General features: G+C 35.4%; 1 protein-coding gene across 1 annotated transcript; it reads right to left on the bottom strand.

Moving 5' to 3' along the window:
• Positions 1 to 221: 221 nt before the first annotated feature.
• C5H4orf33 (chromosome 5 C4orf33 homolog) lies at positions 222 to 16,944 on the bottom strand. The gene is made up of 6 exons (XM_036903388.2): positions 16,860 to 16,944; positions 9,762 to 9,942; positions 6,331 to 6,391; positions 3,971 to 4,022; positions 3,676 to 3,875; positions 222 to 1,754 (listed from the first exon to the last, which is right to left on the bottom strand). The coding sequence occupies exons 2-6, from the start codon at positions 9,940 to 9,942 to the stop codon at positions 1,649 to 1,651; spliced, it is 600 nt and encodes a 199-aa protein (XP_036759283.2). The 5' UTR covers positions 16,860 to 16,944; the 3' UTR covers positions 222 to 1,648.
• Positions 16,945 to 18,026: the final 1,082 nt, after the last annotated feature.

The raw sequence follows: 18,026 nt of genomic DNA, 5'->3' as shown, positions 1-18,026 counted from the left end.
GATAACAATATTTTAATAAAGTATAATTTTCATATAGTAAAATCACAAATCTTAAATATACATCTTGGTAAATGTTGACAAATGAATGCAACTATATAACCATCAGCCAAATCAAGATACAAAATATTTCAGCCACCCCAGAAAATACCTTCTTGCCCCTTTTCTAGGTAATCTGGATCCCCTGCTCCTAGCCAAAGGATTTGCTGTTCTGGTATCTATCATTAAAGACTTGTTTTGCCTATATCTGGCCTGCATATAAAAATAATTATACAATATGTTGTATCTCATTCATTGTGCTCAGTATAATGTTTTTGAGATTCATCCAGGTTGTTGCATGTATCAGTAGTCTGTTATTTTTTGAGTAGTACTCCATTGTCTATCACAGTTTGTTTATCCATTCTCCTGTGGATTGAAATTTGAAGTCCATAGGTAGGTAGTCCAGATAATGAATGACATATTACTACATTGTGCTGCTTGGAACCAAGGTTCCTTTACCTTACTACTCAGCTATCCCTGGATTGTCTCCTCATTGACACAATTTAGCTAGTGTGTTAACTTAGGTCACAATTCTGCAATTCAGGAGCAAAGGACAAAAGGATATGGTAGCTGAGTCTTTCATCTTTAAAGCATCTTTTCTTGAAGCCCCACCTAACACCTTATGCTTACATTCATTAACCTGTTCTATAGTGTCATTTCTATCTGCAAAGGAATCTGGGAAACTGTAGTTTTTGAGGAGAGCCCCTAAAAATTCACATCCTATTAGTAAAGAAGAGGATAAGTATATTGCTAGGTAGGCAACTAGGTATCCATACAAGTAATAAAGATTCTTCTGAAGGACTGCCAATATCTGAGTTAAGAATGCTGGTGAAGGATCAAGTTTGGTGGAATTCTTAGATGATCCACTACCACATGGCTTCAAGTTCTGAACTATATAATAACAAAATTGGAACATTCTAGACCAGCAGTGTTTGATGTTTATAAAACAAAATGAAGACATTTTGACATCTCATTTAACAGCATTTAGAAAATGTCATTTATTTGCAAATGAAAGTAGAACCTGTTGTCCAAATTCTACAGTACCTCATTCCATTTCCTTCTGGAATCATAGTCTAAGTCAGGAAAAATAGCTGGCTAAGTAACATATGAATCTTAATGATGCCTTAACAGATGTGATCTACTGTTTAACTGAAATAGGTCATTGTTTTCTACTCATTTCAAGAACAGACAGAAGATTCCAAGAATAGAATTATTATATATTACATGGAGTTAAAAAATGTGCAAGATGTTCCAGTCTCAGGCTGAGGTTTAGGGAAGTGGGAAGAAAAATAATGATTTTAGTTGACAGAGTCAGGGATATTTGGATCAATGGTGATGCAAGGCAGAAGGTAGAACTCATTGACATGATGGCTCCTGGACTAAGTGATATGAGAAAAACTTTAATTTTATAGATAAAATCATCTACAAATTTTCTATTTTCTTGTTAACTCATATATAATTTGCCACAGAGATACTATAATTTTCACTGACCTCTCTGAAAATATTTGTTGATGAAAAATGTGTTCATGATATGTATATTGAAGATTATATTTATTGGTTTACCTTAAAAGATACAGAGAATAAATGATTGATACAGTCATCTACTATGCTCCTATACATCAGGTTTCTCTGTTAGCCACAGGTCTGATTCCGGTTGTTTCCATTCTTCTCCAAGTAGTGTATTAAAAGTGAAAGGCTTGAAGTATTCAAGACGATGGCTAAACACAAAGAAAAAGAAGGTGGGAATTGAAATGGGTTATGCATTTGTGAAATAGTTGCCCTGAAGGACTATTTGTCACATCTTTGATAAGACAACATTCTATTTTAAGCATACCAATAGTAAGATGTATTCTTTGTGTACATTTTTCTCAATCTAACAAATGTTTGACTCTGAAAACTTTCATTCACACAAAGCACTCTCCTTTCAATTCCACAGATAGCTTCCTCACAGGAAGAAATAAAAATCAACCCTCAAAACCCGACTCGCTCCATCTAACTTTAACAAAGCATATTATACTTTTACAGATGTGTTTACATTCAAACTTTGATATAATTTATATCAGTCATATAAACAATTGTTTTAAAAAGTTTCAGCTCCATAGATTACAGGGTAGACTCCTTTGCCACAGCAAGAGATGTTTATGTAAATGAGTGTTAATCCTAGTTTTCTTGCTAGGAAAACCATTTAACCATAAAGCCTTCTATTGTGACTTTTTGAGGAAAGAAAGGCTTAGCTAATATGCTTCCATGAAACTCAGCTCTGTAGGAAATCACTCTGCCCTGGCCAATGATATAATCATATTTTTACCTAGGCTAAACCTCCAATAATGTATAATGAGGAGCCTGAATACAGGCAGGCATCAGCTGGTGAGGAGCCCGAGAAACAAGCCATCTTGATATGAGATTGCACCTAGATCCCTGTCCCATTCTGCTCACCTGGCCAGGCTGAACAACTGTTAGGTCAAGAGGTTAAGGAAACAACAATGAAGGACAACGGAAAATAAGGGACAAAGAGGCTAGTTAGAAGGGGTCAGGCATGGGAAGAAAAGATGAGGGCAAAGGGAAAAGGGTTTCAGGGAGAATAAAGGACTAGTCTGGAAGAGAGAAAGGCGAAGCAGAGTGAAGTAAGTGAAACAGGAAGGAGAAGGCTAACAGGGTTAGAAAGGACACTGTGGTACTTCCCAAGGATAAAAAGTCAAGAAAGTCAGTCTGCCATGGTGCAATGCCAGCTAGGATGTCTCTGTTAGGCTCTTCCACACATGCAGACTCACCAGACTGTCTTGGCCACACCTACACAGACACAGAGCAGGAATCTCAGCTTGTCCCAGGACAGCATCTGGTTTTCTTCCCTAAGTAAGTAGTGTCTGTAGCAGTCCATGAAGCATTCATAAGGTGGGCCAGGAGCTACATTCCCCTTAGGGGACAGCTTCAGGTGTAAAGAGATAAGACTCAAAATGGGTAAGTGTAAGAGATACTGACTTACATGCCTGGCTTACATGCCTGCAGCCCCACGGGAGCCAATACCTCTTGCAATCACTCCATAGACATAATTTCCAAAGTTCCCATAGGAACATGACTGTTAATGGAAAATCCCAAAGCCATACTGTCCCCATCAGATATTTATAGTTTATTCATAATTCCTCTCAGTCCAGATGCCATTTACCAATTAGGGGTCATTTTTATCTTCAGTAGTGTTGCCTAAAATATAGTTGATATTTTTATCCTTTTGAGGTTACCAGAAGAGAGCTAGAAGATTCACTGAAGGTCAGATTCTCAAGCAGCAAGGGAAAGGATTTATTAACCCTTCATAAATAGGAAACATGGATGCCTCTATCCATTTAGCTCTGAAAGGTTTCAGAAATGAATTTGCAACCATACCTTTATACCAGCTGTTGCAATACTAAGCAAGACTTTTTCATATCGCTATGGAAACATAAGTGCTCTCCTAACAGCAGTGAGAGAAGATATGTCTATCCAAAGTCAGTTTGTCAAGTATTTGCTGAGGACCAGCAGGAACCAGAGAACTCTACTGGGTGCTTGTACACATACCTTTGACTGAAAAATATTACTACTGCTCTACCAAGAACTAGTTAAAAGACTCTGATGGCTGGAACATATCTTCATTTACTTTCTACTTACAAATCAGGTTTTTGTCCTTGTTGCAGTTCATCTTGAGGTACAGGATAAAGAGCTTCATAGCTTCTTTTATCTTTTGATCCATGAATTGCAAATAAATTGAATTTTGTTACATTTGGTGGAAAATAACTCCAAGGAAGATAAGCTCTGCCTTCCCATTTTGTCTCTCCTCTAGATACTTTGAATGATAGAGCAAGTTCTTGCTACAAAAAACATGTGAAACACAAAAGCTAAATCTAGATAGCACATAAATATATGGTATACTTATGGATTTTGTCTCATATTTTTATACACTTACTTTCCAAACACTTCTTTTTCCAGAGAGTAAAAGCACCAAATGCTGTCCGTGGCTACAAAATTAAAGTTCATCATGATTGTTTGAAAGAAACAAATGTTATTTTCTTCACTTTCATTCATATCTTCAATGTGTGTGCCCATAAACTTACAAATAATTTAAGATATAATATGAATACTGGATAATTATAGGGAGATCCAGTGTGTTCCGTTACTTAGAAACAGCATCTTTGAGTTTACAATTTTCCAGATAATTGCTGTCAAATGCATAAAGCTACTTGTATATAGATAGATCTCTTCATATATTCTTTTTAAATAAGAAATTTTACAAAATACTTCAATTTGGTTAGATGACACAAGGTATGAAAAAGGGGTGGGGGATAGCATGGTATTTGGTGTTAATAATAAAACCAGTTACAAAAACTAAAGTGTCCTATGGGAAGCTGGCACCAATTTCCAAGTCTGAATTGAACAACCTTCTATAAAATAATTGTCTTGAAGCTCATTAGGAGGATAGAAAACAAAAGTACAGATTGTTTAAAACTAGTCAACAGGCTGAGTATTATAATTTGTATCTATTTTCTCATATAACTATTGCTTGTTTTCCTGCTTCCTATCATTAGTTCAGACACTGATGTCACACTCTCAAAGAGAAACATAATATATCCTCAAAAGGAAACCCTAAAAAGAGCATAAATGGGATTAGCCAGGTCATTAAGAATCGAATTTCAAGTAGTTACGTGAAGCAAATGTACTGTATCTCGATAAGACTATATGTAAACATTGCTACACAGATGGTTTGTTGTGAGCATTTCGGGGAGAATTTTCTTCAGTAAACTATTCTAACAGAAGACAAGCATTCTTTTCCATTTAAAGTTCTCTGAATTTTTTTATTGTTATTATGCAATCTTAAGAATATCCTAGGAGGAATTATAGTTTTAACAAATTAAAATAACAATATTCTTCATGCTGCTTTCATAGAGGTTAATTAACTGTCACAGAAGTTGACTGCCTGAGGCACAACCCTGATTCTTGATTATTAACTGTCCTAATGCATAGGAGACCAAACTACTCTGAGGACTTTTTAAATTTTAGAATTATTAATTTTATACATAATAGTTATTGTATAATTTCTTAACGGAAGAGAATCTAATTAACCTATTCATCTAGTGCTAAGTCATCATTTTACAAAAATAAACTGATATTATCATCTAACAAAATTAAACAATGAAACTTTAGAATTCTAGGAGATGCTAGTTCCTGACTATCTTCTAATCAAGTTTAAACCTTTTTGCCTTAGCTTTCTCATCTGTATGGTGAAAATAACCATAAAACAGTTGAAATTTTTTTACCTCACATGAAAGTTTATAGGAATTAATCATATTTTTTAATAAAAAATTTGTGCATGTTAGTTGAAGGTAATACACAAAGATATATGATTATTCTTCCAAAAAATATAATTGCAAACAGCTACATTTTCCACATAAGAGTTATCAAAATATAGGAAAAGAAATGTATATCTAAAATCTCACTTAAATCAATTGTTTGGGACTCTCTGCCCAGCATACCAAGACAGAGATATTAGATATTGAGAAGTATTTAAATGTCATTTAAAAAGAATAATGGCAATATAAAATAAAATTTCATTATCAAATATGCTACAAATTTAAATTTGTTATAATTTACATGACAGGTGGGCATAAATTTACTTTTTCACATCTACAGGAAAAAAACTGCCAACCAGGTGAGCAGGGTTCCCAAGGGACTGGTTAAATTTGAAAAGAGTCCAAGGTTAATATTTTTAATGAGTCTAGGAAAAGCCACACGTGATTTAGTTATCTCTGGCACTGAACACAAAGCAACATAACATACACTCAGTAAATGCATGATGAATAAAGGAAGAATTATGTACATGATTATATAATTAAATAATACATAAAATTAAAGTTTAATCTGGTTTTTTAAAAAAATCCTTTAAAGGAAACATTTTCATAAACAAGAACTATTCATTATATCTATATGTCTCCCTTTATTTCTTAATAGCTAATATGTAATAATGGAAATACATAACAATGAGAAAGAATGTTACTTCTGATTTTTCAATTTGCAAAAAAACATTATCATCGAATTTATTAGAAAGCCAACTACTCTGTGAACTGAAAATACCACCAACATAATATTCTTAAACTATTCTAAATTACACATTTATTTGAAAATAAGGAATTATATATAATTCAGATTCAGACTAGCATTTCCCCTAATTAGTTGGAATTAGTGAGCTTTTATTATGACTCTCATTTATAATTAGAAAATAATGTGTCCAAATTATGTAGTAATGAATTAGAAAAAACATTTTATACTTACGGACAAAGTTCAACTTCTAAATACTGTTCGGTTATGTCATTCAAGAAAAATGCTTCCACAACTATAGAAAACAAAGATATGACATTGAGAAATTTATTTTTGCTTCAACAATAATTTGTTTATTCCTTCAGAATACAAAATGAATTCATTCATTATTTTTCATTATAACTCTATCACCAATAAGGGGAAAAGAAAATAAAAAAACACTGCCTGGAAGAACAAATATATAGGAAATAAATGATTTACTTTTTTCCTATAGCAGACTACCATAAATTAAAAATATTAATAAACCCTAGTGCTGATGAGGTTGTAAAGAAATCATTATTATACAGACTTTGAGCATTTATCTTCTAGGAATTTATCCTAAGGCAAAAATCATACAACTGGGAAAGGAACTAAGTATAATTCATCAAAGGATGGCTCAAAAATTGGAAATGATCTAAATGGTTGCCTCCTATTATATAAATAAACCTATTATACAGAACAGCTGTTAAATAAATTATGGAATTTATGTATTCCATGCAATAGAATATAATGCAGCCATTAAAATCAAATATGCAATTAAATATTTTTGATACAGGAAGATATCCATGATATCTGATAAGTAGACTGTTAAGCAATAACCAAATGCACATGAAATAAAAATATGCATATGTGCCTCTACCCAGATGTCTTCAAAATGTACACAAAAATGTTAGGACTGGTTATCTCTGATAAGTGGAATACAAGTAGGTGATTTTCTTTTCTTTGTAATTTCTTGGAATTTTCTGAGCGTGTGTTATTTTAAAAGTTGTTTGATTATGAAAGTAACACATGCTTCTTATAAATGATTAAAATAATACAAACATATATGAAAAGTCAAAATCCTTTTCTTTCCACTTTGCTCTGAAACCTGTCAGATGTCTTCTGTCCTTTTATCATTTGACCTGCATAGATTTTTAAAAATCTAAATATGGAATGATACTTGCCTACAATCTGCTTTCTTCACAAAAAAAACTTTCCAACATATAGATACCTAATTCTCCTTAATCAATGCATAGTATTCACCCTACAGAATGTTATAATTCATTCACATACTAATTTTTTGTTAGGCATGTAGGTTATTTCCAGTTTCCCACTTGTTTTTATAACAGTAAAATATCTAAGATAGAGCTATAGTTCCATCAACAATTGAGAATCATACTGTCCCTTTCTAAGTCTTTTGCTTAAACAAACTAGAATGTCTTCTGGGATAGTTAATTGTATGTGTCAGCTTGACCATAGTATCCAGATATTTGGTCAAACATTCTAGATGTTTCTGTAAAGGTATTTTTTAGGTGAAATTAATACTTAACAGTTGACTTTTAGTAAAGCAGATTACCCTCCATAATGTGACTGGATGCCTCATCTAATCAGTTGAAGACTTTAATAGAAAAAAGGCTGACCTTCCATGAGCAGGAAGGAACTCTGACAGCAAATCTCCTTCAAAGTCAAAATGCAGTATCAGTTCTTCCCTAGGCCTATCATGCTGGCCTTCCCTGCAAATTCGGGACTTGGCCAGCCTCCACACCCACATGAGCCAATACCTTAAAATAAATCTCTCTTTCTACTACACACACACACACACACACACACACACACACACCTTACTGATCTTGTTTCTCTGGAAAATGTTAATACATTTAATTACTATTTTCCATCATCACCTGACAATAATTTTTTGCAGCTTCTCTGTATTAAACACTGCATCAAGTTCTGGAAATACCTTGATTAAGCTCACAATCTATTCAGATGCTAAAGTGGATAGTTTTAATAAAAATTTCAGAATGGAGGGAAGTACAGGTTGCTACTATAGAAGTATGATGACAAGAGCATTCATTCTAAGGCAGGTAGTGTGATCAGTGGTACATGATTAGGAAATATTGTGGCTTATTTAAAGAATGACAAGCAGTTCAACTTAGTAGGCAAACCTTTCATTGTAGGAAGAAGTGATGCTACAAAGAATATAAGAGCCTAGGTCATGGAAAATCTAGAAAGAAGAGTAGTATGAGAACGGTAAAATTGATCTTGAGAGGACAAGGGGACTCAGAAAGCTTTTAGGTAGCTGAATAATAGTGTGAGTTTTCATTTTAGAAAGATCACTCTGGATTCCAAGTGAAGGATGGACTCAAGGGACAAAAGACTATTTAGAAGACTCTGACCCAGCCCAGATAAAGATGACAAAGGCCTAACCTATGGCAGGGAGGGTAGGGATGAAAAGCAGTTACTGAGTTAGGAGGAATTATATTCATAAGGTGAAACTCACAGGACATGATTAAATAAATCCAAATACGGAGAGTGAGAGAGAAGGACATCTTGGAAAGATGTCACATTTCCATATTTGGTGATTTGATGTATTATAGTGCCATTGATTAAGATTAGGCAATTAGGGTAAGAAGGTAGAGAACTGGATGAGTTGAGCTTAGGACTTGGTGAGTTTGGTGTCTGCAGTACCCCAGTACAGAGGCCATATTGGTGTGCACACCAGCAGGAAGCTGGTGTACAAGTTCTGTATCAATAAAAGACAACATATATTTACATATAGTAAGTTAATATGGACAAAAAACGTGCTCTACAAATGGTATAGAGGAAATAGATGTTAGTATGGACTAGAGGAGTCATCAAACATTTATTTGAAGAAATGAAGCCTGAATTAGACCTTTAACTATGTGAACTAGAGGCAAGGGGAATAGAATGAGAAACTTTGAATGTACACAGACAGTAAGACCATTAGCATTTCAGAAGGCAAGAGCTTTTGGTTGGATATGATAGTCCAATTCATGGGTACCCTGAAGGCTTATAGGAAGGGTTTGAACTTGTCTTGGAGAAGTAATGGTTGTATTCTGAGGAATGGCATCAAAAAGTTTTTCAGAAAGGTAAGTTTGGTAGCTTAAGGAGGGTTTATTAGAAGGGGATCTCCTAGCAAACCTGAAACAATGTAATTTAATGACATGTCTTTCAGCCTTCATTTGACTGTGAGATTACTTGTCAATATAAAATAAAAACTACATTTCATGTTGAAGTTGATGGTTTTCCTGTAATAAGTAAAACACTCCAAAACTTCCATAAAGAAGGTTTATTAGGTTGAAGTGGCAATTTTAAGATACTTAAAGCCAAAATAGGAATGCTGAACTCTTCTTAAAATAGGTAACAGAAGTCAAGGAAGGAAATATGGCAGCAATTTAAAAATCTGGATTTGTAATTGCCATTTTTCACTGTCCTAGCTATATAGTTGAAGTTACACAGGTAATAGTGAAAAAGTCAGAATGAGAGATTGGTAGGAAATATCAGAAACTGCACATGTCAGTTGCTCAGAAGCACTCACTTCCTTACAGCAAGATACAATAATAGTTCTATGAGAGGTTATTATAAAAAGATTTATGTTTGCAATAAAATACAATACTTCCACTTACCTTCATAATCCCACAGTTCATTGAAAGGCTTTCCTGATTCTGCAAGTGGGGCTGGAGGATCACTGAAAAACGGAGCTCTAACTTCCATCATCACTCCTCCATCACCGGGATCCAGCCTGACAGACACTGGCTCATGCTTCACTGGAAAACCATCCCAAGTGTGTTCAATTTTGAAATTCATCTGAAGATGTTAAAGGAAAAAAAAATTAAAACAAACTCTTTAACAGTATATGTTTCCTTAGTTAGAAATGAAATTAAAATTCTGGTGCCAAATAGCAGGCAGGAAGGCAGCAGAGGGATGAGAACAAGGTTCTCAGAGCCAAAAGCCCATTTGTGTTGCAGCAAATCAGACACAAAAGTTTTACAGTAAAGTAGGTAGTTGCATCCTAAAAGCTTTGAGACTTTAAATCTAGATCCAGCTTCAATTACCTTGCAAAGAGTGTATAAAAGTCATTTTTTAAATCTGTAATTAAATTCACTGAAGAAATTGTTCATGTTCTTAACAACTATAAGCACTAGAGTTTATATGTCATCCTTTGTGTTTTATTGCAAAATGTGCAGGTGTCTGAATTACTGGATCCCCTGGGAAACAAGAACTTTATAATAAAATTCAATTTGATTTAAAAAATAAAAGCCATAAATCAGCAGGATAGCTATTAACACCTGTTCTTTTGGTGAAGTGGTGGGGTGAGGAGCTCCAACCACTTGAAGGTTAGCAGAGTTTAATACTGTCTTCCTTGATCTCAGACTATAGATTTTCTTAGCCTTTTCAGTTTTTGATGTTTCAAGTGTTAAATGACCACTTGCTAGGTTAATCCCTTCTCTCCAACTGAAAAATGGAAAAAGAATCTACCATCATTTAAATTTTGAAATGAACTAAGTACTCTTGACACAAGCAGTATTTGTATTTTAGATTGTTTCTCTAAGAATTAAAGGGAGGGATATAGTATTATTTTCATATATTATACTTTATTGAACACTATGGTTCAGGCATTTTATAAACATTACTTCATTTAATTTCCCAACGAATGTGCAGAACAAATTTATTATCCTCGTTACAAAAGAAACAGACTTGTCCAAGGTCATGTGGGTGGTGAATCAAGAAACTGAATGTAGGGAAGAATCCCCTCCCCACTGCCCCCCCCTCACCCGCCACCCTTCCCCTACTGTTTTGTTCTTTGAGCACAGCTGCCCGCTGTTTCATCCCAGATATGCCTGGCCTTGAGAAGCCTGTTCTACCCATGGGAAAGGAGCTAGATAAGGGCCTTGAAGGCCAGATGCCTGACCATGAAGGCCACACTCACGCACATCTTAAAATACTTATGTAACCGTGAATTAGCAGCATAGCAGTATGAGTACAGCTGTGTGCAGAATAAAGTGGCCTGTTTGAGCACCCTCCATGACGACTCCCGCTGCCTTCTTTGCTCTTTGCGTTGCCCCAAAACCTCAGAGGCAATACCCGGACCCCGACACTGAACTAATTTCAGCCATGTTTTCCTAGATGAACATATTTCAGGAATCTGCAGGGAGATTAAAACCTTATTATAGGAGTGGTGCCTCTCCAAATTATACTAAGTCCTTATGTCTTATCCAGAAGATAAACATGATTAGCAAATGATGATATCTCCAGACTGTAATTTGCCTTAAGTCCTTGAATGCATTGCCTTGCTTCATGTTATTTTTACTGCAAGTGGTAAAGTCATTAAATTTTGAAACTGATTTCAATAAACATGTATTGAGTATCTACTATGTGCCAAGCATTGGTATATCCAAATATATAAACTCTTTGTTTCACAAGGAATCCAAGATCTCTGAAAACTTTTTCCTAAAGTATGTAGCTGTAGGGAAAATGGAAATTCCATGTCCAGGATTCTCACCTGACCCTGGTCTTGTTCGTCCACTGCTCACATGCAATGATCATAGATGCAGGTTTGCACACATATGGGCAATGAGTTATTATTGACCCTATATAAAGAGCTCTGCTCAGTGCTGTAGGGCTGCAAGGCAGTGGAGAGGCCTAGAGGCAGAGACCAGCTTGCTGCAAGCAGACTTGCCCTGAGGTGGATGGGATTCTAGTACTTGAACTGACACCAGGAGAATAAAGCTGGGTATAAACCCTTTCACCCCCACAAGGTTCCGTTGTTATTTTTCAGCCTCACCAAATCCAGAGTGAATTTGTCCAGGGCTGAAACCCTTAGGCAAGACCATAACTTTTCCTAATTTTCACTACATGACAAACAAATTTTAATAGACAACCGATAAAATTAAGAAATAAATAAAATTAAGAAGTATTGCAACCCATCTGCAACTAATAGCATTTTTGAAGAGGATAAGTTCAGCAATTTATATCCTTCATTATTGAAATAAGCTCAGTGAGTGATGACTGTATAAATTGATTCTGATTTATGTGGAATGTAGTCCTGATTTACATTGAATAAAATACCTCAACAATAAATTTATTTTCTTTAGTTGAAATATCAAGGCACAGTCTTCAAATACAAATGTATAAACCTTTTGGTACTAGCAAGTACCCTCTTGCAGCACACAGGAAGAAATAAAATAAAGATGTTAGAAATACTGATTAAATCTGATTCTGGCACCAATATGCTGAGAGAATATGCTATTCTCCTTACTTGGAGCTTGACAGTTCTTTGCAATCCTGGAAAACTATAGCTCAGCAACTAGGATGTTTTGGCAGAGTCACACATTCTCCATACAACCACTATATCCACAAAAATGTCACACACATTATAGGGACCCCTATCCTAATCAATAGGTTTCCACTAGGGAATTTTCAATTCCCAGCTCTTTCAGGCTATCATCTCTAAATTGAATTAGTCTATATCCAGTGATTTGTTTCTTAAGTGGCCTGTCACTTCCATGCACACACAGGGTGTGGGTAAAATTGTAGCATTTCCAGAGTATCTCGCCTGGCTTTAGTATATCTGCATATCAATAGGTGTTCAGAGGTGGAAAGAAGTACGACTTTAGTTCATTTGCATCTTTCCTCAGGGGTGGAGAAGTTCATCTCCATATCAATGGGTGATTACTTGGGCAACAGAGGGCTTATTTGTACCTGAGAGGTGAGGGAGAGGGTCAGTGTGGTGGCTGCTAGAGCAGAGAAGAAAGACGGGCTGGGACTGCAGTTTGTGAGAAATAAACGGGTTTTAAACTTTATTTCTCCCTTTGACTGATTTTGGTTTTTAGGGGTATTTTGCCCCGGGATTTCCTTTCCCCGGACTGACACAGGGGATCACATGGTCAGCATGAGGTACACTTTATAGGATTCAAATTACTTCAAAATGTAGTCTTACCTAGAAAATGAGAAGAAATAAAAGATAAGAGCAGAGCTACTCTTGCTGAGAGTATAAGGTAGTGGTACCCCAATTGTTTTACTGGGTCCTTCTACCTTTCCCCCTAAGATTTCTTTGAACATTGTTTGAGGATCACTTCAAGAAATACTGACTACACTTCCACTACAGGAGGAATGCCTGCAATGACACATCCAAGGGCAGAATGTAACTTTGGCTTTAATTGCATAAAGTAACTTTAGTTTCTTATCGGAAAGATTAGATAAAATTTGTTAATTTGCTTAAAGAATATTTATATCAATCTATGTGTGTATAGTATTTATTACAAAATTAACCAAACGTACAGCCCTGCCCACTGGTTTACAATCAAATCTAAAGATAATGTAGACTCAGAGACAACTGATTATCATTTCAACTGCCTGGGAATACTTGAAACGGTCTCCTGAGGCTTAACCCCAACCAACTTCCAATATCTTTGTTTGCACATGTGCTCATATGAAGTAGAGACAATTCAATTGTCAATGTCCATCACCACCTGAGCTAGTGTGTATCTCTGTCATTGTCTACTTGTCATACACTGCTCCATTTTGATTCACAGCCCTTATACCAAATGACATACTGGTTTATTGTCTTCCCATCCCCAGCTAGAATGCAAGTAATAGGAACTCATTATTTACTTGATGAGTAACTGTTCTATTCTCTGGATCTAAAATTTCATGATTCTAAGGTTTTGTGCAGGAAAAATCAACTGTGTAGACATTATCATTATTTCTTCCAACACTACATACTGTAACAATGGCAATTTCCTTTCAATTTAGTTTATCAAAAGTTTATTAGCTACTCTATTTTAGATACCATACTGTTAGGCAGGAAAATAGATATGAGAGGGATGGGAAGAAAATAAGGTCAGTAAACCCACTAGAAAGGACTCAAAGTTAACCAGTTAAAACTAGAAAGCCTGAAAAGACTCAGAGTTAGAGTTAATCAGTTAAAGCTCGAATGTTTGAATATTCCCCAGATAAAGAAAAGTATCTGAGCATAGCCCATGTCTTCATTGTGTCAATTAGATCATGTCATTGTAAGATTTACTCTAGCCTGCTAAAAGGCCCACCTATAAACAGCATAATAAAGACAGGAATATTCCATCTTAAAGCTAAAATTGCATTTAAAAAATCCAAGAAGTTAAGAAGTAACTTAAGATACTCTTTAGCAAACAGACAATAACTCAGTCCACCTTGGAGGCATGGCAGACAGTCTGAATCAATATGCTCCCAAACCAGGAAGCTGCTATCCTGGGAAGGGACCAGAGCTGTAAATTTCTTGTGTTAAGCTAATTTTGCAGAATTATGGGAGGCCTAATAAGAAATTTAAGGTCTCATCAAAGATAAACATCTTGAGACCACTTAACAAGTCCACACCCACACTCTGTCACTTTTAAGGAAAAGTCCTTAAAAGGGGAACCCCCAATCTTTCACTGCACTCCTCTTTCTGCGGTTGCCTGTACTAAATGCATAACTTTTTTTCCCAATCTTTCAATGCACTTCTCTCTGAAGTAGCCCAAACTCCCACTTTCTCTGAGTGTACACTTTCTCTCTTTAAATAAAACTTAAAACCTTTCAAGGCACCTCTCCTCCCTGAGGTCACCTGCACATTTTCTCTAAGTAACTTTAAATAAAACTTTTATTCTGCTTTACTACTGTGTCTCTGCCCTTCAATTCTTTGTTGTGGTGGGTACAAGAACCAATGAAAATACACAGTCTCTCCCCACCTACATATTTGGTGCTGTGCCTCAGATGGATTTCCACCCCTGGTAAGCCAAACCGACCTCTCCCCTAACAATAACAGGTGCTAGGGAAATAAAGTATAAGAAGTCTATGGGGAGCTGGCAATGATGCACATGTAACTAATCAACCAGGTCTCATGTAGCAAACCAACCTGGTTATCAATTGATTTATTTTGCAATCCAATTTAATAAAGTTGGATCCCTACACCAACATAAGTTTTAAGTGAATCAAAGATTTAAACATAAAAATCAAACAACAGAAAAATAAGAAAGAAAAAAGTGGAAGGATTTTTTTTTTAAAGATGATCTTACAGTAGCAAAAGCCTTTTAAAATATAACCCCAAACCCAGAAGACAGAAAAGATTGATGTATTTGGCTAAATAAAAATAACAAAATTAAAAGCAGACATGTGCCTACCCCACCAAAAAAATAAAAAAGCCCACCCTTACAAAAATAAAAAAATAGTCTGGAAAAAAATACTTGCAACTCATATTTCTGACAAGTAACTAATTCCTTAAGTATTTTAAGGGCTCCTAGAAATCAATAATGAAAAGACTAACATTTCAACAAAAATGCACAAAGATATGAATAGCCAGTTCACAGAAAGAAAATGCAAAACGTTCAATCTCAGGATAGAAATGCAAACTAAAACAATAGTTTTCACTTAGGTTGCCACTGATCAGAAAGTCTGATAACATGCTGTGATAATGACGCTGAGAAACAATCTCATATTGATGCTGAGGCATAACTAGCACAAGCCTCAGTCAAGAGCAATCCTTTATTTCTATCAACATAAAAAATGCAAATATCCTTGGGCTCAACAATTCTAGTTGCAGGAATTATTATATCTGCTCATATTCAAAATGACGTAAGTATAAAGATATTCACTGCAACACTGTTTACAATAAAATATTGTAAGCAACTTAAATTCCCATCAGGAGAGGACTGGTGAAGAAATTATGCTGTATCATAGAATGAAATACTACTCGGCTCTTAAAAAGAGAGAGGCAGCTCTCTATCACATCTAAAATACATTAAATGAAGAAAAAAGCAAGGTGCCAAAGGTGTGCATTTGTTTAATAGAAAGGAAGACTGCATATATTCCTGTGAATGCATACACTATCTCAGGAAGCATATACAAGAAACAAATGGGTAGCAGTAGTTGTCTGTTTGGAGAGAATTATCTGCCTGAGACAGGAGAAGAATGGAGACTTAGACTGTATCACTTTTTTTTAACCTATTTGAATTTTTTACTATGATAGACATACATTACTATTCAAAAATAAATGAATAATATAAAATCTTTTTTAAAGTCCATTTAGGGCTGGGTCTCAGAGAGAATGGTGACTAAGTGTTCTTTTTTTGATGTTATAGATACTGAACATTTCTAAAAAGCTAGAATGAATATTACAGAAGTAATATATTCATTCAAGGTAATCACCATCCTATTTTGCAATTTTACTGTTGGCTGTTTAGACTTTCTTAAAAGAATGTTTTTCATTAAACTGTATTTTTCCAATTTTAACCTCAGTTCTTAAATCACTTTCATCCAAAAAAAGTCAAAAATATTTTTAAAAATTTTTTTCATGCTTCATCTGTCCTATAGAAAGGCCTTTAAAAGGAAATGGAGGAAAGAGAAAGTAGACAGGACCCCTGAACATTAAGAGCCCAGGAGAGGGACAAAATTTCACAAAGGTTAAAAGGCACAAGTTATGGAAGGGTGCTTCCTCAAAAGAACGTTTGTAAGGAAAATCTCCAGATTCCTCTATTCACGAAATTTTCTTTAGTTTCTACAGTAATTATATCTTTTCAGTTTGCATCTGCCCCCGACCCGCACCCCCGCGCAGAAACTGAAAAACCAGGAAGTCAGCAGGAAAGCAGCAGTGAAGTGAGCCAGTAGAAGGAGGCAGCCAAAAAATAAGTTACCAAAGAAATAGCTAACAAGACTGGGCAAAGGTGCAAGGAATGGCAGAGTGAAGAAAGCGCAGGAAGAAGAGAACACACCGGGAAGCTCTCCTCAATCCAGTATTCGCTCCCTGCCTTCCGCCGAGATCCAGGCCTGGGTCTTAGACTTAGGCTCCGCCCATCTGCCCACACACTCTAGGGGCGGGACTTGGAAGATGAAGCAGAGACACCTATTTTCCTAGGCAAGAAAAATGTTTTAAGGACCGCCCGGTGAACCTCTTAAGATTTGTCATCATTCCACTGACGTTTGAGAGCTTTCCTAAGAGTGGGAAGGGAAACTCAGCAATAAAGGTATCGTGCAACAATCTGAAAATCAACTGTAAATCATTAAGATCACAGTAGGACATGTACAGCAATAATTCACTTAACGCAACTAGAGGCTAATTGGCAACACAAGCAAAAAACGGTGAATCATGTTACACTAGCTGTAAATAATACTGTCCTAGCTGTAAAATAAATTACGCCACTAGGAGGTATATAAACAATGGTTAATGATTGGGGTATTGGAGTCAGACTACCTGGATTCAAATCCCAATTTAGGCACTTTCCACCTGTGATCATCAGTAACTTACTGTAACAGGATTTTTAAAAAGCACCTACCTTAAAAGGTTTTTGTGAGGATTAAGTGTGTATAAATATACATAAAGCACTTAGAACCATGATTGTCACAAAGTACTCAAAAAAGATTAGTTATTATTATTAAAGTATATAGGTTTGCCTAAGAAACTGTTTTTTTGCTAATACCGTTAAAATGACATGTTTCTGAAGTGGTTTTCTTATAGAAAACTAGACTATGAGACAGGATAGTCTAACTGACCCTTGAGATCTTAATATATACTTAAGTGTTCTAAAGATATACAATATGGTTCCGGTTGGTTCAGTCTTAACTATCCTAGCAGTTTCAGCATCTCTCAACCTATTTTCCTTCATTTAGTATCTCTTTCACCCAAGATATTGTGGTCTTATAATTTCTGTATAGGATTAGATGTAAATTCATAATATAATTTTGTATAAAGATTTACATTTCTCAAGAAAAAGTAATAACTGACAGAATTACAATATTGCCAAATAAATAGAACCACTCTGTATTTGATTGCTGAGTGACCAAAATTTCTATGGGGTCTGTTGGTTAAATTCAGCAAAGAGTCACTGCTCCTGAATTTCTTGGCTAGTCTGAGGATAATGTGCATAATCTACATGTTTAAG

The sequence above is a fragment of the Manis pentadactyla genome, chromosome 5, assembly GCF_030020395.1.
Source record: "Manis pentadactyla isolate mManPen7 chromosome 5, mManPen7.hap1, whole genome shotgun sequence".
Lineage (NCBI taxonomy): Eukaryota > Metazoa > Chordata > Mammalia > Pholidota > Manidae > Manis > Manis pentadactyla.
The sequence above is the reverse complement of the archived record's forward strand: the minus strand, read 5'-3'. Positions and strand labels throughout refer to the sequence as shown.